Source organism: Leptonotus elevatus, chromosome 8 (genome assembly GCF_054856555.1).
Source record: "Leptonotus elevatus isolate MCC_2025b chromosome 8, RoL_Lele_1.0, whole genome shotgun sequence".
Taxonomy (NCBI): domain Eukaryota; kingdom Metazoa; phylum Chordata; class Actinopteri; order Syngnathiformes; family Syngnathidae; genus Leptonotus; species Leptonotus elevatus.
In genome coordinates this window covers 10118960-10140634 of record NC_141246.1, presented here as the reverse complement: position 1 = coordinate 10140634, position 21675 = coordinate 10118960, and the positions used below count along the sequence as shown (strand labels likewise).

General features: G+C 38.4%; 2 protein-coding genes across 11 annotated transcripts; one reads left to right on the top strand and one right to left on the bottom strand.

Annotated features, from left to right (window-relative positions):
• Positions 1-509: 509 nt before the first annotated feature.
• On the bottom strand, positions 510-18646 carry pld6 (phospholipase D family, member 6). 10 transcript variants are annotated; one of them, XM_086083792.1, is made up of 4 exons: positions 18549-18646; positions 7424-7604; positions 6657-6886; positions 510-1536 (listed from the first exon to the last, which is right to left on the bottom strand). In XM_086083792.1, exons 2-4 carry the CDS (start codon positions 7600-7602, stop codon positions 1292-1294), a joined length of 654 nt encoding a protein of 217 aa, XP_085939918.1. In that variant the 5' UTR covers positions 7603-7604; positions 18549-18646; the 3' UTR covers positions 510-1291. The 10 variants fall into 10 exon arrangements, with proteins under 10 accessions (XP_085939918.1, XP_085939920.1, XP_085939919.1 ...); XM_086083794.1 differs by lacking the exon at positions 18549-18646 and adding an exon at positions 9101-9305 and having other exon boundaries at positions 7424-7607; XM_086083793.1 differs by lacking the exon at positions 18549-18646 and adding an exon at positions 9101-9305.
• On the top strand, positions 8859-12701 carry LOC147169686 (transcription elongation factor 1 homolog). The gene is made up of 4 exons (XM_086083795.1): positions 8859-8915; positions 9190-9325; positions 9402-9472; positions 12207-12701. Exons 2-4 carry the CDS (start codon positions 9210-9212, stop codon positions 12269-12271), a joined length of 252 nt encoding a protein of 83 aa, XP_085939921.1. The 5' UTR covers positions 8859-8915; positions 9190-9209; the 3' UTR covers positions 12272-12701.
• Positions 18647-21675: the final 3029 nt, after the last annotated feature.

Sequence of the window (21675 nt, the reverse complement as noted above, 5' to 3'; positions counted from 1 at the left end):
CCGTAAACTGCGCATCAAACTGAGTTACGCATCACTTTGCGCATATAAACTCATGACCCGCTCAGTTAAATCAGTCCCTTATGCAACGCGGCAGCTGATTTCCTTATGTTTGACATTGTCATTTAGCACACATAACTCGAGTGAAGATGTTAAAACACTGGAGCAAGTAGTCATGCAAGCATTTGAAGCATTTCCAAAGCAGATCATGTTCAATGCACTGTTTGTTGAGTGCTGATAACTTCTAGTATTGCTGATGTGAGGCCTTCTTGGGAATCTAAATAGAGCTAAAAGAGCATTAGAGAGAGAGAGAGAGCGAGAGAGAGCGAGAGAGAGAGAGAGAGAGAGAGAGAGAGAGAGAGAGAGAGAGAGAGAGAGAATGACAGCTGTGTAGGTGACATGCTGAAAAACAATTTGGATTTAATTGGCACTGAGACTGCCCATAAAACACAATAAACATAAACACTCACAGTCTTAATAAGTCATTTTTTAATTATTTCAACAATTCTCTGGAAAAGCAGCTGTTACAACACAATGGCAATTCCCACCGAGCTAAAATGTTGTAAAAAAAATAATAATAAAGTGGGGACTTAGCTCCACCAACATGTGGTACATAAAACAGTATATTTTCCTCACACAAATACTATTTTGTCAAATAAATCAGAGTGAGGGTCTATCCACCATTTTCTATTATGCCACGCTTCAATAGGGTTGGGGAGGATTTTGCAGTACGAATTAAACTATACAGATGCAAAGTTTAAAAAAAAAATACCACTCAAAAATGAATGTTTTGACTTTACTTAATTTTGGTCATCCACATAAGTATCTTTTTAAAAGTTTAATGAAAAATTAGGTTGATCTAACTTTACATAATGTTTAAATTTTTTGCTAATTTAACATACACCTAAAAATATATACTTAAAAAAACATATTTTTTTATTAACCTAACAAAATGTAACTATAAAACCATGTGAAATAATAAGAACATTAAGTAAAGCCAAAGTTCGACTTTGTTTGGTGTTCTAAAGTTGGTCGACATCACAGCATAACCAAAGCAGCTTCTGGCCCGTGAGTGTCAAGGGATGACATCAGAGCAATCTGACTGGACGCGGTGACGGGACATCATCGGTCTTCCGTCAATCGCGTGTGTTGTTAGCTCGATCAAAACTGGGAAAACTAACATATTAAAATATGGAAGAAAAATCGAAATGCTCATAGTGTCACCATCCATGTTAAGTGTCATCTTTTCAAACTCAAAACAAACTAAAAGTCTGGGGGGGGTTTTCTGGCTATCTCAGGCCACATTTTGGTCACTTTTCAGTCCATTCTGAGACGGATCATTGTCCGCCCATAACCGACGGAACTCTCCGACGAAGGGTTGGACCAGACGCGGCTCCTCGGTGACCAGGACATTCTCGGCGTTGGACTGCACCGCCGCCAGCGTCCAGTTGAGGGAGCCTGTGATGAGGCGTCGGCCGTCCACCACCACGAACTTGTGATGCATGTGCACATAGCGGCCCACGTTGCGCACACAGATCCCTGTGGAGGGGGGGGGGGGGTGACAGAATTTCAATGCATTATGGATGAACTGCTCCGCTCTGGAAACAATCAGGTAGAACAAAGTTGGAAAAAGAAAGTGAAATGGTGATATTGATCCTGATAACATACACAACTAATTTGACCGAGACTCCACTTCCAGGAGAACAAAGCTACCGTTTGAGGGCCATCTGAATTAACTTACAATTCATATTTTATACTTTTAGTTCATTTTTGATCAGTGGTTGATCATGCAGCATGAGGAAAGTGAAATCAACATTGAGATTTGTCGCTACATCATGGATGAGAAAAGGTGGCAAAAACAATTTCACAACTTGGTTCAACCAGCAGGGGGCATATTATGGAAAAAGAACAGTGGAACTAAGATATGAGAAACATCAAATTTAGAGTTAAATTTTTTTTCATTATTTTAAGAGAATTACAAAAAGCAATACACATAGGCTATACATATAAATGTATGCGTTTATATTAATTTGAAACAATTTGGATGTGCGCTCTTTTTTTCTGAATGCATTTCCAAGTTATCCAATCAGGACTCAGTATCATCTGATACTTAAAACAAAAGACCCGGATGCAAAAAAAAATTTGATTAGGACATCCCGAATAATTATTAGTAAATTTTCTTCAAATAACCGAGGCTTTAAGCTACTCATTGCCACTCTCAGCTGAAGGTTACTTAACGTAAAGATAGCAAAAACAATTACCGGTACACATTATGCATTTGAAACGGACACTAACAAATCATCTAGGTGTTGTTGTTTTTGTTGTTACCTTTAAAGCAACCATGTCTGAATACAAACTTTGCAGTAGCACGTAGACTCACGGGAATATGGTTTTTATCCTCTGTGAAGAACAACTAATAATCCTGCCATACTGAGGAATTAGCCTCTGGTAAAGTATATCCATATGCTTGAGTAACAAATGAGCATTGTGACAAAAAAATATTTAAAAAATAATAATAATAACAATAGTAATAATAGATGATGTTATAAGTGCGTGATTTTATCAAGCATAATATAATAGATCTATTTACTGCTATAGTCATCTAAACAAAGAGAGCAGTTACAGAGCATTTTGTACAAAAGGTTATTGAAAATATTTTCGACATTGTACAGTACACTACGTACGAGGAGCTGGCCTATTGGAACAATTACATATTTTGCTGTAACATCTTGCCTTTGCTGTGTTTTGTACAACAGACACATGTTGACGGATGCCAGATCTCCTGTTAATACTAAGACGCTTCTTTTTATTCCTTATTGTGACAGTGTATTGCCTCTTGAGGAATAAAACGGTACTACCGGGCAGGTTGACACACGCTTGTTCAGTAAAGGATTAACACACGTCGTATAGTGCTCAACATCTCCATGAAAATGTAAAACGGAACCTCCGGCCTTACAGAAAGAGAAATATTGCCACAAGAGTGCATTGCGGGAAAAGCAATCAGATAAAACGTTGGCTTGCAGGGCGTCTGCAGCGAGTCTGGCTGTGTTGCGAGACGGCGGATGTATGTGGCCCGCTCAACTCGTCTGGCCAAAGAGAGGCTGAAATACAACTATTTATTACGCTGGATGAAGGCCAACAGCGAGTCTGCTCGGATCAGGCCGATTCAGTGAAAGGCAACCGTGCGCGTGCGAGGGAGGGATTTATGCAAGTGTCATTGTGATCATACTGCACTCACTGCGGTGTATATCGGCAAGGGACTATTACATATGGGCTGCGAATGTGAATGTGAATGGTTGATTTTCCACAGGGTTCATGAACGTTTCTGGAGTACTTTTCCGCTGTTCCTCTGCTCCCCCCAAATGTTGAATCACTTTCTGTGTGATTCATCAAAAAAAATAATTAAGATAACGTTGGAAACTGCAGCAGGCTCTTATGTCAACAATCTGCTACTTGACCCTGAAGAGGGTGCTTTAAATATGCACTCTCACTTGCACCTTGACCAAAACTGCAGTAAAAATATTATATATATTCACATTTTCTCCCACTTTAAACAAATCAATCGTTTATAAACGTACGTCAGCCTGAATTTGAGTGCCATTGCCCACTAGTGTTTCTGTGAGATCATCAGGGGTATTGCAGGATATTGTTCAATTTACCTTCATTTGTCAGAAGAAAAAAAAAAAAATAATAATAATAATAATAATAAAAAAATAAAATATATATATATATATATATATATATATATATATATATATATATATATATAGCTAATTTTATACCTGTTCTAAATGTACAATAAAATATTTTTTTCACACTCTTGTTTAACATAAAAGTGTGGGGGGGGATAGTAAACTAATGGAAATATGGCTGCATCTTTTAGTCATTAATACAGTAATTTCATAATAATTCATAAAATTGAATTAGTTAAAAAGATGTACTGTACTGTAAAAAAAATGAGTGTGATATTGATTTGTGTTGAGGTCATTTTTCCGCCACTAGATGGCATAATTGCATTTGTAAGACATTAGTGACAGCTCAGTGCATTTTTCTTTTCATATTAAGAGCCATCTAATCTTTAACATGAAGTCACTTGTGAAATTCTGCAAATTTTTTTAAATGGTAAAATACAACTTGACCCCAGTCTCCACAAATATTTGCATAATTATGACATTTATTAACGCTAAATTTTGACGTGGACTTGTCTGCTGCGTTGCGGCTGCAATTCCCCCAGTACAGGCTTTCCAAATAAGGGGCAGTCATTAATCTTGAAATGCTCTTCAATTCGCTTAGTAATAAATTTGTGTATCCACACAACAGCGAGTATATAGGCTACGTTTTCAAATTAATCATATCCAGTTTTCACATCGAGTAAAATTTATTTGAACATTTGACAAATTCAACAATATAATTCGTCATTGAAAAAAATATGTTTTGACTTCAGTTTGTCAATGAAAAACGAGAAGAATGAGTGACACACTAGCTCTTAGAAGTTACCAGAGGAGCAGAAATGGATTGACGGTTCGCCCCGTATGAGCTTGTGTCACTGATTCAGCCACTTAAGCATGAAAGCACCATGCGGGACAAAGACAAGACACAACGGCTGGATTGAAGTGCTCAACGTCCTCACAAACACACACACTCACAAACACTTGGCCTAATGAAATCTGCCGTCCGCGTTGCCAATTTCTTACTTACTTAAACCTTACTTAACAATACACAGCAGCGGCAATTTAGCAAATGCAGAAGGCTGAAAGAGAAAGGGAGCTCGCGAGAGGGAGACGGGGCACACAAAGCCTTTCACAGTGTGAGAGTCCATTAGGTCAGACAGCTGCTGTCATCCCTCTATTCACCACTGAACAACTACCAGCGAGAGACTTCTTGGCATTGATGCTGCTCGTCCGAGAACGGAGTGAGCGAGCGCCTTCCATTGAGAAGGGCCCCGAGTCATTTCCGCAAAAATCTGCCGGTCGCTCCAAAAAAATCAGTTCTTCATTTCATTTCATTTATTTAAAGGGCAAGTCAACCCAAAAATGTTCTTTACAATATGTTCTATAAGACACCCACACTAGTCTAAACGTGGCATTCGGATTCATATTGTGTCTGTGGAATATGAATTAAGCGGCAATATCCAGCAAGTTTTGTTAATATTAGAAGGCGGCCATTTTGTTACTTGTTGTCGACTGACAATGACATCACGGCCAATGACCCATGAAGGCGCCTGTCAAAACATGTCTCTAAAACCTATGGGTGACATTTGAGTCAGCCCCCAAAACCTGAAGTTTTCCTAGAAATTCAACAATAAAAATAAAAATAAAAATTATATCTCAGCTCCTGAAGCAGATAGAAACATAATTCCAAAAACATTTACTAGATTACACCTGTGGTGTTCATACAAACATACGTTTATTACTATAAACCTTCAATGTAAAAAAAATCAACAAACATATGTTGCGTTTGCGTGTATATTTACCTTCAACACTGGAGCGCATAGTTGTAATAACAACAGGGAATCGAGTGGTATATATTCGTCGTCCATTCCGTTACAAAGCCGTTGAAATTTTCAACATCCTAATTGTCTACAAACATATTTCTCAACAATACGCCACGTGCCGTCGTCAATTGCGTCATTTATTTAATAACCCCACGAATCTGCGTAAGCCATAAATGCTCAAATAAAACTCCAGGACGTGCTACGAGGCCCACATCACCCTCTCGGGTATCTTCTGATGCATTTCATCCAAGAATTGGTCAAAACAAAACGAGTGGTTTATATCTTACTTTGCTGACAGAACGTTCTGTGTTAGCATTGGGTGCTCCGAGTCCTGCACTGCCCCACTGTCATATGGTGTTCCACAAGGTTCTATTTTGGGACCCGTACTGTTCTCATTGTACTTACTGCCCTTGGGCTCTATCCTAAGAAAACATGGGATTTCTTTTCACTGCTATGCGGATGACAGTCAGATTATTTTTTACTTGTAATGTTTGCTTTGTTGTTCTCGTTTACTTATCTTTACTGCATGACTGAGTTATGTTCCACGTACAGCACTTTGTATACAGCAATGCTAGTTTTAAAGTGCCTTATAAATAAAGTTAAGTTGAGTTGAGTGTGTAACTCTATCGTTTATGTTGAAAATGCATAAAACCTCGGGGGCTTCTTTTGTGTTTGTGACACATTGTCAATGTGACATTGCACGGCACTGTGACGGTTTTGGTTCACTTACTCGAAAACCGTTTCGTCCAACAGGCAGTACTGAACAAAGATGGAAAAGGATATCGATCCCATCATCATTTAATTTGTTTGCAGGGTCACAGCACACGGTGACATAGCAAGTTTCTTTCCTCATACTTATGCCAATATTTGTTTAATGATTTGGCATAAGTGTGTCAATGTAGCATAGACAGAATGTTACCTTTGTTTAAAAAAAAATTAAGCACTTTCTCTCAGTCGTAATCTTTCAGCACTTGGATGGAATGAGATGCTCTATGTTTCATTCAACAAACTTTGAATGGGGTTTCATAACTTTAGGTCACATTTACTTCCTTTTTGTTGTAAAAAAAAATATTTCACCAGAGAGATTAAGTAGACTTTGTGATGTAATAACAAAATCATCTTTCAAATTCACATGCAATGAATTCACCACGGTGGATTCACTTACCTGCCTTGCGGAGGGCTCCAACCTGAGAGCCAGTTATGAAAGAGTATTCTTTGTCCACCAGGACCCTGATTGTTATCTTCTTTCTGTGCAAGTACAGAACAGCCCTGCTCAGGTCCATGTTGGAAAAAGAAAACAAACACAAGTCCAGAGAGGAGGAAGCTGACAGGATGAAGCGGAGAAGACGGGTCAAGGACGTCTCTACACCATGAGGCAATGGGCAGCAATGAGAGCTGAAAGCACACAAAAATAGCAACCGTTGTTATTTATTCTACATGACAGCTTCCGTTTCTAATTTATCTAGATCATCCTCAATTTGACATTGTTGTATTTAAATGAGCTCCAGGAGCTAGTTTGATTTTATCAACAAGGTCTTCAGTTCCTAGTAATTAATTTTTCTCTCTCAGATTTTTAAAATATTTATTTGTTCATTTGCATGACGGCAGGACCAAACAGGATTGTAGGTTTCCCAACCCCTGCTGTAAGCTAAGACAACAAAAAAAGCTGTGACATTATAAGAATGCACCAACCAAGGTTACATCCATGTAAGTTGCTGTCACGCAGAGCAGGCCAAACAATTGCAAGACTCAGTTGACGGCAAATTTCTTTCTATCGTCACTTCTATTCCTCAAGGACGTGGCGCCAGCTGAAAAGACGTACTTGTGCTGCAAAACGCGTTCATTAAAAGACAAAAGGCCTGCTGAACACAAAGCTCGCTCTTGCGCTGTTTTTCCGTGAATCGCAGCAGCTTCAACACAAAGAGTCCTCACTTGGGGGAAGCAGGAGAGAAGATGTGCTCCATGCAGGCCACCTCTGAGGGAAAGAAGAGGACCTCGTTCAGAGTTGCCGGCGGTTTGAGGTGACGCACGAGCCGCCATAGCAGCTCCACACTGAGGGAGAGGGCCACCACTCCAAGGCCCACCACCTTCACTGTCCACATCCCTGACATTGCTGCTGGAACAACACAATGATTGCTCACATTACTGTACTTTTTTAAAATAGCCTTCACATGGATAGACAACATGCTCCAAAGAATTACTAATTGTTTTCCAATTGACAGAATGAATCATAAAATTATTTTTTATTTTTTATTTTACATACACATTTTTTAACTTCCTCTAGTTTAGTTTCTTTCTTCTTTTTTTTAACTTCCAATATGAATGACCTGGCCAAGCAGTCAATTTTTAAATCAAAAGTGACAATTAAGCATAAAAGTGTGGCCGACTTTGGTATACTGAAAAAAAAGTGTTGCTGTATGCAGTGCAGAATATTGCAAAGCAAAATCGACAAAAAAACAAAACAAAAAATATTCACACACACACATACCCAGCAATTATATAATATATATATGCTAATTGTTTTTTAGGTAGCAACATTTGTGCGGAAAATGACTACCAAAACAAAATCATATATTTTGTAAAATATTTGTTTAAATACACATTTGTGCAAAGGCCTCCCTTCAAATTAACACCAGATATTTTTTCTCTGCAGATTTGTAAATACATTGCTATAATATGAAGAAGTATTATTCTGTATGATAAATATACTGTATTGCTAAAATGTGTATCATGGCCTAATGTTATTGAATGCAAAATTTGTATTTTACGAGTTTGTGAAAAGTTTAATTCATGAAAACTTGAACTGAAACAATGAAACTAAACATGAAACTATGAGCACGTATGACATACTATCAATGAGTGAAACAAATGATTGATTAGTTCTGATAGGTTCTACATAAACAAACAGCATCTACTGCCTCGCCAGCTACGATAACATTTGTTGAGTGGTGTCATCATCCAAGTGTTTGATATTAAAGTCATGTCATAGGACAACATTTGGACATTTTCAAAGTGAATTAAATGAACGTTTAATGTGAGCTAACGTGTTTTAGCTAGGTGTCGTGTCAACTTCGGCTCACCTTGCACGTGACTTGAGCGACAGTAATATAAAAGTTATATATTATTTATTCTTGAATAGTACGTACATTTAGTCGTTAAAGTGTCCGCGCTGACTAATATGTAGGTAGTTTACAACCTGAGCAACGGTGTAGTTTGGCAGACCTGTAGCTTCTGACATCATCGCGCGGGCAGCACCAGCCCGTTCTTCGTCACTGCTAATCGACGTGACGGACGTGTATGTGAGCCAATGAATGGCCCGTTAACTGACTTGACATCGTCCAATCATTTAACCGCAAATGCTGTCATTGCCGGGTCCTGCGGAAGTTGATTTCCTGTGTAACGCAACGTGTTTCTCCAAGGAAAGGTAAACAAGAGCTAACTGTAAACTCCATCTAGGTTGTTTTAAATCTCCTTTCTGTCCACGCATTCTCTTTGATTCATAATCGACGATAAGATCACAATTGTTACTTGAATGTGTGCCATTTATTGGACATAATTGTTCTATGGGGAATCAACAACAAACATGCCAGCGTTAGCTTGTTTACGTACCAGAAAGTTTGGGGCATCGATAGTGTCATCGGAATGTATTTTGTCCTAGTCGCTTAGTGCTACGATTTATCTTGTGTGTTCTAAAACAGCGACACAATATTTTCGAACGATGGGTCGCCGCAAGTCCAAACGAAAACCCCCTCCTAAGAAGAAGATGACCGGGGATCTGGACACTCGGTTTACCTGCCCCTTCTGCAACCACGAGAAGTCATGTGACGTCAAAATGTCAGTGTCCGCTACTTAGAAATGTAATGTTCCTTTTATGTGCTTGCTACTAACGTCTCTTTTACCCCCACGACAGGGAGAGAACCAGACATACTGGAATAATATCGTGTACAGTCTGTTTGGAGGAGTTCCAAACGCCTATTACTTGTATCCTTCTCCATTCTTTGCATTGTTCTCCCCCGACAGAGGTTCTGGTTTTGAGTCTTGCCCATTTTCCAAAAATATGACCCGCGTTCGGTGAAATCCTTGTACCTCCGAAATCATCACTTTTCTCAGGCGACTCCAAAAATGGCATGCTTGTTCAATCGTTCATATTGAGAGAGCAAGCCATTTTCAACATTGGTCAATCATTTGTTCTAATAATAACAATAACACCCAGTAGAAAAGAGAGAGAGAGAGATTTTAACAGGCTTCAGCCCAACACCAGTTAATTCTGCATGTTTAACGGGAAGGCTTGTAAAATGTTTACAAACTTAGTAAATGTGGCATCCACAATGGTCCTTTTTTTAATGACAGTACAGTACATTTGTTGATTATATTTAATATTTTAGGACTGTTCATTTTCAAACATTTATTTAGCTATAGGTTTGCATTTAACTTATGTGCAATACAGATTAATTGAATCTTTCTGAAGTTTTAAAATTTCCTGCATTTAAGAGCAGTTTCCATTTTTAAATTTTGCTGAATTTTCGCATGAAAAATATTAAATGTACTTTTTAGGAACAAAAATACACGATAAGAGGGACCGGACCGCCTTTCATTCCGATCACTCAGTGCCCAGCGCGACGGATGTAAACGTGTTTCAGTCTGTGCTTCTTTTTTTTTAGGCTTCACGTCATTATGCACTCACACAAAAAGTGAACGTCGTCATTGACGGGAAGTGACGATTATCCAAAGTTACCAGATCTGTTTTTTTAATAAATACTTCGACCTCCTCTGCTATTGTATTTTAATATTAGTAATTATGGATGTACTTGGAAAGCTAAGATTTTTTTTTTTTTCCTATGACCATATCTAATGTACAGTATCTATTGCGACTCCAATCCTGGAACTCTTGTGACAACTCGTTCAAATTTGGGCTATGGTCATAGGAACAGAACCCAGTCGTTAACTGAGGTTCCCTGGTAATCAATAAAAAGGGCGCTTGGCTAAGAAGCAGCCAGTTCTTGCGAGTCAGTGTTGAAGTGTTTTGTACTGCATTTTTTGCTAAACGAAAGCTCCGTTGTAACAACTGTGAAATGTTCGTATTGAACCGCGTTCCATTAGAATCCGCACGCGTAGATTGTGTCCTGTTATGTTTCTTAACGACAAGCTTGGGACGCTTCCATTAGCTTTACCACAGCGTCCATTTACTGGAAGCTTTCAGCGTAATCTTCTGGCCCCGGTGTTTAACCGCTGATTTATTGGCACATCATAACTTGCGGTGCTTTTTTGGTCTTTGTACCGCTCCTAATTGAGCTTTTGGCGCCTCGCTCCTACGTGCTCAGACAGCCGATGGAGCATCGGAGGTTATTGACGCTATGGCGAGGTCGGCGTCGAAGGATGTCAAAATGTAGCGGCTGACGCAAAGCTGGGAAAAAGGAATCCGTGTGTGAAATTCTTGGTCAGAATGTCAACAAAAGACTTGAAAGTCACGAGTTGTTAAAAAGTGTTTCAGTGACAGCGTAGAGACATTTTTATTGAGGGTGACAAAGTTGGGTATGTTGGAAAAAAGCCACAGTGATGATAAGCTGATGTCAGTGCTTTTTTTTTAGTGGTACATTTATCGCTCTTAAATATTATGACTTCATTCATACAACTTTAATTTATAAAATGCTCATTTTATTACCCATAATTGAAAACTTTATAATGGTAAAATTGCAACGACTTCCGTCTCGTAATATTGCCATTTTAGTTTCATAATATTACGGCCTTATTTTAAATTCCATTCTAAAATATACAACTTTTTTTTTCTCATAAAATTACAACTTTTTTTCTTAAAATGATTGGTAATTTTGTGTCTGAAATTGTGTTTCAAAGGCAAACTCGACCATTTTTTCCGTAAATTAATATACATTTCTTAAGATTGCAACATTTTGTGAAATTATGACATTCTCATAAAATGGCATTTGTGCCACATTATTGCGACTTTGTCATAGAATCACAAAAAGCGATGTCGCCATTACAACTTATTGCTCGAAAAATGACCACTTTTTTTTCTCGTGAAATTATAACTATGAATTGCAAAAATCGGGATTCAACTTTTCGTCCTGCGATACGACTTCATTATTGTAATATTTAAATGTATTCTTATTTAGACATATTTATCCTTGTAAAATAATACCTTCTCTAAAAAGGGGGCGCCTTTATTTAATTTGTCTGAACTTTTTCTTTCAAACTTGTATTATGATTTACTCATTCACTACTTCTATGATTTACTTTTCTTTACGTTTTTGTCTCGGCATTATGAGGAGCACTCTTGTAAAATTGCAACTTTTGTAAAATTATACATTCAACTCATGAAGTTACCCAAAAATTTGTCATGCTTTTATAGACTTACTGCTAAAAAATCTGCTTTTTTGTCATCAAACGATTTTTTTATAACATTTAATAATATATTTCTTCTTGTAACCCGACTATTATTATTACTATTACAATTATTATTACGACTATTCTTAAATATGCATTACATCTCACTTCTTTTTCTTGTACTTCTAACATAATTGCCGTAAGTCTATTATATTTGAATTGTTGTCTAATCATGATGTGTTATTGATTGCCCAATGCTCTTTCAGCACCACTGTCACCCCCCCCCCCCCTATTGATTTCCAAAGATTGTTTCATTTGTAAGGCAAATAATATCCTGCAACAAAGACTTTCTCCTTAACCCTTTCCTCTCCAGATCTGTCAGAGCCAGTCGACGTGTATAGTGATTGGATAGATGCTTGTGAATCGGCCAATCAATAGCCCCGGAGGAGGAGGAGCAAAAAACATTTTTTTTTAAAGGCATTGAAAATAATGGCTTTTTTTCTTCTTATTATTTTACCCAAAACTGAATATTAATTATCTTCATGCTGAAATGCAGGATTCTATGCTTGACGATAATTGATCCACTAACCCACGGCCAAACATCATGTCCAGGAAATAATTATGAGCCACTGCTCTCGTCATCCTCGTAAAAGTGACACCGCATCAGATCATCACACTGGGGGATCAAGTCACTAAATATATACAATACAATACAATACATTTTATCAAATGCGTGTGTGTGTGTGTGTGTGTGTGTGTGTGTTGGTTTTCTATGCAACTAAAACATGGTGTGGGGAAAAGCTGCTCACTCTGTATGACATGGATGATTGCCAAACTAGAAGAAATAAGAATAAATGTATCAAACAGATGTTGGCTGTTTTCTTTGTTTTTATTTACAAAATATTGTATGTATCTTTTTCTGTGTTTTTAAAATGTGAAAATAAAAGTTTTTTCTTATGCTGTTATTACAAATATAGCGAGGAGAGTGGTGCAGGACTTTTGATAAAAAATAGTCTGCAACGCATCTGATTCCAATCAACGGGATCGTTACCGAGCTTGTGCACAGCTGTGTTGGAGAAGGAATACATCCAAAACCTGCAGGACTCCGGCCCTCGAGGACCCAGTGCGCCCACCCCTGTGTTTGACTGTACTTGTTACCAGAAGCCAACAAGTTGCGTTAACACTGCGGCTCTGCTTACCTTTTGGCTTTGACATGTTGAGTAATTCCGTGGAGGCTTGCTGTCACTTGACAATGGTGCCAAATCATAGGCGGAGAAACTGCGGGTGGGTGCGGTTTTTATGTAAATGAGTTGCACTTCACTGAAGGGCAACTTGTTTGCACACGTTTCCAGACAAAGGGGGAAAACTTAGTTGTTTAATTTGACGATTTGTATACAAACATTAAAAAGGTGAAAATATTAAAAAGAAATACGTTCAGTTTCTCTCATGCGGGTCTGAGATTTATATCCTGTCAAGAGACCCAAGCTTAAGCCTTGAAAAAATGTCAGTCTCATGTTGACGTCATCAAGTTCACACATTTTGGACCGAATAAAATAGGCTTCATTAAATCTGTTTCCTTTTTATTTCTTCTTAACTTTAATGCAAACGTCGTTTTTAGGTCCAGTACTATTAAATAAGTGCCAATGTTGATGCAATTTGAAGGGTCCTTTGAAAGGGCTATAGCGCCACAACATAGACGTTATTTAGCGTTAGCATTAAGCTAGCAGAATCAAAGGCTAAAATACTGTACGTGTACGTAGTGAGTTGCTATAAATACACACGGCGTAGGCTATTTGTCTTTGTTTTGTGATTAGTCTGACAGTACACTTCAACTAGGAGTGGCATTAAATTGCTTTTAAGAAGCCTCTTAATAGATGAATTGTTTACTACGAGTCAATGTGAGTTGAATTCACTGCTACCATATCGCGCTTGGTTCTCAAGTCTGCTCTTGCACATCAAAGCGAAAATAATCTCAAGGTAGCAATGCGTAATTTATACAAATTGAAATAGTACTAGAAATAGCTGGGATGCTCTTTGTTTTTGTTTTCTTTTTCCAGTACTGATTTAATGAACAAAAACTCCGGGTTTCTTGACCAACAAACAGCCCCGCCTCTGAGCCCGGAACATATTGCAAACAACAGGACTACAAATCTAAAATGTTCCTGGTAATTCCAAACACAAAACCATTTAGACTCCATCACATTTTCCATTCATGAGCGCAGTACACAGACGGCAACAGAAGTAGCCTGCGACGATAAATGAGATGTGGAGTGGTCGCCCGTGTCTGTGTGTGTTTGTGTGTGTGTGTGTTGTGTTTGATGACAGAGCCCAGCTGGAGCACTATTGACGACACCTTATGAAACATGCTGGAGGACGATTACAATGGAGAATGATTATCATTTAGCCTCTCGTCCCCTCGCGCTCGCGCGTGTGTGTGTGCGTGTGTGTGTGCCCGCCCTGCCCCCCTATTGCTCTTTCTCCTCTCTCATTCAGCACGTGGGGTCAGAGGTCACTCCTTGTACCTTGTCAAGTCTGCCAATCACCCACACAGTGACTGCGAGGCAACTGTTGCCAAGGAAACAGCAATGTGGTTGCTAGGCACCTGGAGCTGTGCTCACAATAGTCATTTTGTTGCTTAGCGCGCACGCACACACACAAATCCAAACAAAAGTGTGCCGACAGCTCTGCCCAATCAACAAGTTTACACGACGGATGGAAATTGTCATTAAAATCCTTAATTGCATTCTGCTGCGACGAAATGTGCGCGGTGCTCACGCAGTGGTTAAAACTCATGCAACATTAAGTGATATGAGCGCCATTTATCACGCGCACAGATGCTAATATATTGCTGAGTGCGCAGCCCAAAAAAACGCCCGCTCGTTTATATCTCTTAGCAACAATGCTAATGGAGCTCAAATGTCTTCTTCCTATAGGGTGGCGGCCTCCTGATTAATCAGCATGCCCGGCGACCCGCAGCTCCGCTTGATCGATAAAAGACATAAACATCCATCATTCCGGCTAAAAATAGTAACAGCGACGTAAAGTCGATGCTTTATTTCCCTATTGGCATGTGGAGTGCTTGGATTTTGGCTAATGTGTGGCGATTCTTACGTGGCCTTCATCCACATATACAACAACCCTCTGGGTATGAAGAAGTAGTTCCATTGAACCGTCTCCTGTAGTGCTTGTGCTCATTAGGGTAAGCGAGAGGAGGCGATCCGAGCTGATTTTGGGGCGAGAGCCGTGGTACACCCTGGATTGGTCGCTGGTCAATATACTGGGCATATAGTGGCTAACGACACTCAAAATCACACCTATAGACAATTGTAGTTTTGGATTTTTCATAATAGTTCTTTTTTTCATTTTGACTGAAATTCAGTTTTTTTTTAATTAGTTTTTTATGCTTCATTTAGTTTTAGTATTATTTCTAGTTTTTTTATTATAATTTTTTTTTTTTACATATGAAGTATTTGTAATTAACAATTAACAAAATTTAAGGTTATTTTTGCTTTTAATCTAGTTATTTAGTTAGTTTAAGTACATTTTTATTGTTTTAACCCATTTCACTTAAACAAATGGCTGTTTTACTGGATTTCGATTTACTGGTTTTTGCAAGGCCCACAGAATATTGTGGTATTTTGCTATAAAAATATAGAACCTACCAAAACACCAAAAGAAAGATTAGAGTGTCTACTTTCATTTTGGAAAAAAAAAAGTATATTTCTATCTGTTTCCGCTTTGCTGCAATTAGCTAAGTTTCATCATTATTCACAAATCTGTTTAAAACACTGCTGGCCATTTTTGTAATAACTATCATTGCTTTATGCTTTCTCTTCAGTTCAGAGGCTGCATCAGAAAGCCTTCTGTATGCTCTATCATAAAAACGTATAAATACGTTTTTGGGACCATGGCCATATTTAAAATAGAACGAATTTATAAGTTTTGGGGAGCAAATTATAAATGGGAAGTCAACCACAAATTTTTCTTTACAATAAATAATAAGTATATTGTGTTTGTGCAATATGAGTTAGGCAGCAAAATCCACTTGCTTTTATTCATCTCAGAGGGCGGCCATTTTTCCACTTGTCAACTGAAATGAGTTACTGTGATGTCATTTTCATTCAACAGCAAGTGACAAAAATGGCTGGATAAAAGCGGGTGGATTTTGCACTTCATTCATATTCCACAATTGCAATTTTCACCCCAATAGAGTGGGGCTGCATAAAACATATTATTGTAAAGAAAAGTTTGGGGTTGACGTACCCTTTAAATCACCCTCATTTTTATTTTATTTGTTTTTAAAACTTTTGTTTTTGGTTATTTCATTATCTTTCACTAACTATAATAACCTTAGGATTAGTCCCGAATTGTACTCAAGTAAGTACTGTTCTTTTAGAATAATAAGACTCCAATAAGATTAAAAAAGGAGGACCAAATAAGAATAGTGAGTGCCAAGTGTGCATGTCAACAAAACAAAAATATAAAATGGAAACATGCAACATATGTTGCCTAACATATCAATTTAAAGCTGCCCTATGGAGGAATTTGCTCAAACATCTTCTAATTAGCAGATTAACAACATAGCTGTTCACAATGGATACACCTGCAAGCCTGTCCAATAGTTGTTTTTTTTAGAGTGGATTCAGGTTCAAATTTCCCACCCTCTGTCTGCAGATGTGACATCATGTGCGCATTGTGGACACGAAGAAGGGAGTGTGCAGTTTCATTTTTCGGCTGCATGTGGCAGTAGCAGCAAAATCAAAATTCAATTTCCTGCTTTGAGCAGCTTTAATATTGTATCATCAAATCTAAAGCTGATTCCGCCTGAGGGCCTGAGATTCGAACCTCAAATAACCCATCTAATTTTAAGCATATCTTGGTGTTGTAATACAAATTCAGTAGGTAAGTGAGCAAATATTTCTGCAGTGGAGCCTCTAAAGTGCATTTGGGATGCTGGTCAACCTCTGATTTATTGCAATTTATAAACATTTCCCTGCAGGAAATAATGGAAATAAGCCACGATTAAACCGTTGCCATCATAAAACTTTTATTAACTGCAGGCTATAGCGGGAATGGTTAATGGTATTTACAAGTATTTCGTAATGTTTCAAGTGACCTTAAAAAGTAGAAATCTTCCACTAATTACAATAATGTTTCGGTACAAACTTCTACTAAATTCATTCATTTGCAAGCTGCTCATCACCAGTTATAAGCCTTTCTCTCTCTCAACTTCTGATTTATTTGGATTCATAAACATCCGCACCCCCCCCCCCTCCCCATGGGAAATAATGGCGATGGAAATAATCCAGGATCAAATTGTCACCATATAAAAACCTTTATTACCTGTACAGACAATTTAAAGCAACGTTTTAACTTTTAACTGCCATGTTCGCAGGCACGTGCACAAATAGAACGCTTTGATAAGCTGAGTAATTATTATAACACATGGGTGTTTAGACTTTTTATATCTGCAGTAGCAACCCTTTACCTCCTTTTTAAAATAGGTTTACTAACTGTGTTGATTGTGATAACAACAAGTGTAAATAATTCTGAGGATGGGTGTCCCCTTTTTTTGGGTTTGAGCACCCCGCCCCCATAAATGTCTGTGCACGTGCCTGCAAGCAAGGTTGAAAATCAAATAGATCATTGCAGTAGAGTAGAATTAAGTGGAAATGTAGTGCGATTACTCACCCGCGTGTAGCATGAAAGGTAAACCAAGATGCATCATCATTTGTCTTATTGGTGTAAAAACTACCACCGCCTTATAATTTAATTAAAAGACAATACCATGAAATGTCATAGTGTAAAATTAAATTATATTTATCAAAAGTACAATAGGTATTGGGACTTTGAATTGGTGATTACTCAAAGACAAAAAAATAATAATAATAATTTTTTCAAAATGTTGTTTTTTGAATTATTTATAGTTTCTGTTTTTTAAATGTTTTTCTTTGTTTTATGGAATTTCCTCCACTTTTTCAGAATATTTTTGTCTGTTTAAAAAAAAATATATTTTCTCTGTTTTTTGGAATATTGTTTTTCGGAATTATTTTTTCCCCCTGTTCATCACAATATTTTATTTTCTGTTTTCTCAAATATATTTTTCTATGTTTTATATATTTGACAGAAAAAAAATATTAATATTTAAAAAAATCCATAAAACATAAAATTAAAAAAACAGTCACAACCCCCCACACTGAATGCAATACGCTTCCATAATATCAAATATCCAAATATACATCTCCCTTTGAAGAAACCTTAAAAAAACACGATTTCTCCACTAAATCCAGTGTCGTTTTTGTGCAAAATCCTGCTCAATTCAGGCTGAATGAGGCCATTTGAGCGGCAAATCCAGTAATACGATTATATAGTCTCTCTCTCTCTCCCTTCCTTCCCCCCCCCCCCCCCTCCCCCCCGCAGGGCACGAGTGACTGAGTAGTCGCAGGTTTGTAATGAACGTGTGACTGGAGCGTTCATCTCCCTGAACTAATAACGCCTGCGGGGAGTTGAGTTTAGTGTTAGGAGGTCGTCGCCGTCAGCGCCTCTCGCAGGAGATGCGAGCAAACTCATTTCCTCTACAGGTGCTAAGAGGGACACGCTTCATAAACCTAGAATGGCGAACCGACACACACACAAAAAAACAACAACAACAACAACAGCATTTTAAGCGAGTGGGTTCGACGGCGATCGGGATTGCGTCATGTTCAAAACTTACTTGAGTGCGCGTTTTTTTTTTTGGTTCCGAACGTCCTTCGGATGACAAAGCCTCCACTCGACTACGCGTATTCTCAAGCAATAACATCCACATCTGTATTATCAACCCAAGAATACCCGTGGTCGAGAGTGGAGATGAGAGGCCCTCCTCTTCATCATCATCATCATCATCATCATCATCCTCTGTAGTGCTGCTTTTGTTGTAAAGAGACAGCACCTATGGGAGAAGACAAAAAAAAGGGATAACGTTCAATAACAATGTGCCATCCAACCAAGCGAACCAAGTTAAGTGAACACTTTTTTTTTACGCCGTGACAAAAGCTTTTTGTACTGCAGTTAAGGAGGGCTGAGAGGTGTTCTCCCACGATCAATTAGGTGTCGCTGTGTCGCCCCCCCCCCACCGAACATGTTCTTACCTCCCCCCCGTCATCGGCTTTCCCGTCTCAGGCCCGTCCCGTGGAGAATAATGACGGTACACACTTGCCAATTAGAGAGCAGGACGTGTCAATCAGGCAGCGGTGGATGGATGGAAAGGAAGGGAGGGAGGGGCGAGGGGGGAGGGGGGATAGTGGGGCGGAGGGTTGACGGGGTGTTGCATCAGCACCAAGGAGAGCTCCCGGTGGGAAAACTGGTTTACAAACATTACCGATTTTTTCTTTCTTTCGTTCTTTCACCTCTTTAACCTTGCCGCAATTTTACTCTGCTCACCAGCTGTTGTCTTAAGATACACGTTGAATTGTAATGAATGGAATTGCCATTCATTCGTTTAGAAACAATGCTTTAAATCTATTTCATTTAGGGAAAATAGCATAATATTGTATTTTATAAAAACAGTGCATAATTGTGCTGCCCGATTTGGCCACCTAGGGGCAGTATAAAACAGACCGAGCCATTTCAACTCCTCCCAAGTCATCAGTACGGCACTAATATTATTCATTCTTCGCAGAGGATAAAGAATATATGACGGGGAGTGTTGTCATATTTTCTGTCTACATGTGTTGACACGCTGTTTGTGTGCAATCAAGTTCTTCAGGGGTTACTGCACCGCAGCATAGTTGCTATTTAGCATTAGCATTAAGCTAGCGGACTGTTACGTGAACAAGCTGAAAGCTTAATTTACTTGTAAAATATAAATTTCCAATTGAAATGAACCAAAATGACATTACAAAAACATCACAACTACCCGGCAACTATTTTTTGCTCGTTTTTTGGGGGGAGCAATTTGACCAATGATTTTTGATAGAAATTGACTAACATGCTAGCGGCTAGCATTGATAGCAGTTTTAGCATCAAGACATATTTGAGTGCAAATGGTGGAGCAGCATGTTTAGATAAGATAATATAAAATGTAATATGCTATTACAGTATCCTACTAAATATATTCTTCTTCATGTCTGCACACATGTACAGTATTATACTGCCTCCTGGTGGCCATAGCACACCAGAAGGAGTCGGACAATGAATTAGATTGTTGCGTTAAATTATTATGCACAATTTTTTTTATTCTTTATATTGTATTTGTTGATATTATTACACAAGGATTTTCTAAAGTACAATATTATAGAATACTTTTTGTATTACTAAAAAACACAACCACAAAATTCATTTTTGAGGGAGAGCTGGAACAAGTTAATGGCATTTCCATTTATTTAAATGGGGAAAGATGATTTGAGAGGTTTTTGAGGTACAAGCGCGCTCATGGAATTAAACTCGTATTTCAAAGCACCCCTGTATTATTTGTTGTAAATATTGAAGTAATGGACACTTTACCAGAGAGAATTGAATTGAGTCATCATTTGACTAAATAGGTTGCAAAAAAAAAAAATGAAAGCAGACATTTTTGCTGTCATCCTGACAATGCATAGCTAATGCTAATGCTAAATAAAAATATAACAATGTTTTGTGAGAAGTTGACTGCATATACAACATTAAAGTATAAACTGGACCACCAGATTATGCCATAAAGTCGTTTTTTTTTTAAATGGCTTCTTTTTTTTTTTACCGACAATATTTAGTGCTACACAAGATTTAGTGCTAACGAGAAACACACTGATAATTTTGCCTTGTTCTTGTTAGAGCACACAAACAAGACAATCTGCTTCTTCTTCTTCTTTTTTTAACTAATTGCTAATTGTATGTTGTTGTTGTCCCCCCCCCCCCCCGAGTACAGATTTAATTGTTTTATTGCTTTATTTTTGTCCTTTGAAGTTTAAAGCAACCCCAAACGGATGGATATTTATCACCTGACTGATGTCTGTGTGGAAACACAGAAAGGGACAAACATTATTACGGGCATCACAAATATGGTTTAAAATAATTAGTTATAGTTTCAAGGCAGACATTTTTTTTGTGGTTGACTAAATCGAGTGAGCAGACTTTTTCCTCTCCCACAGCCATAGTTTCAGCGCCATTTGTGTTTGGATACCTGTTGCTTGAAAGGTAACAACACCGCCACATACCTTAGATGCTAATTATTAGCCCGTATGTCTATGGAGTTTCCCATTTATGTTAGCATTCATTCTATTAGTGGTTGCTGTCAGGACACAAGGTGTCATTCTTGTGGCTTGAAATATCTTTAATGAAAAAAAGATTGACAACTTATAGCTGCCCAACGGCCACTTAAGAGAGAAAAACAATCCCATTCATCGAAAGTGAAGAATCTTCCCCATACTCATTATTAAAGAATCTTCCATTTAACTATCCCGACTATCCGCGTCCAAGTTAAGAACAATGTCTTCTTTTCTCAATAAAGTTCTTCCTTCTCTTAATTCAACTGGAATGACAAGCGTGCGGTTGATGGCTCCAGTAAAGCATGTTCTGCCTTCCTTCCTGTGGGAGAGCAGGCAGAAGGGTTGGGTCGGCGGGGAAGGGGGGGTGGGGGGTTGTGCACTCCTACGTTGACGTCACATGACCTCATCCTGCATCCTCATGATTAGCCTTTCATTTATTGCTGCGCTAACTTTATTTCGCGGCGGGTGGACGACATCTGGTTTTGCCATTTAGGGAGCGGCGGCGGCGGCGGCGGCGGCGGCGGGGGGGAATCAGTTTCCTGAACTGACGTGATTGGAAGTGAACTGGCTCCAGCTGGAGGGGCTTTTTTTTTTTTTCTCCTTTTCTTTCTTTAAAGC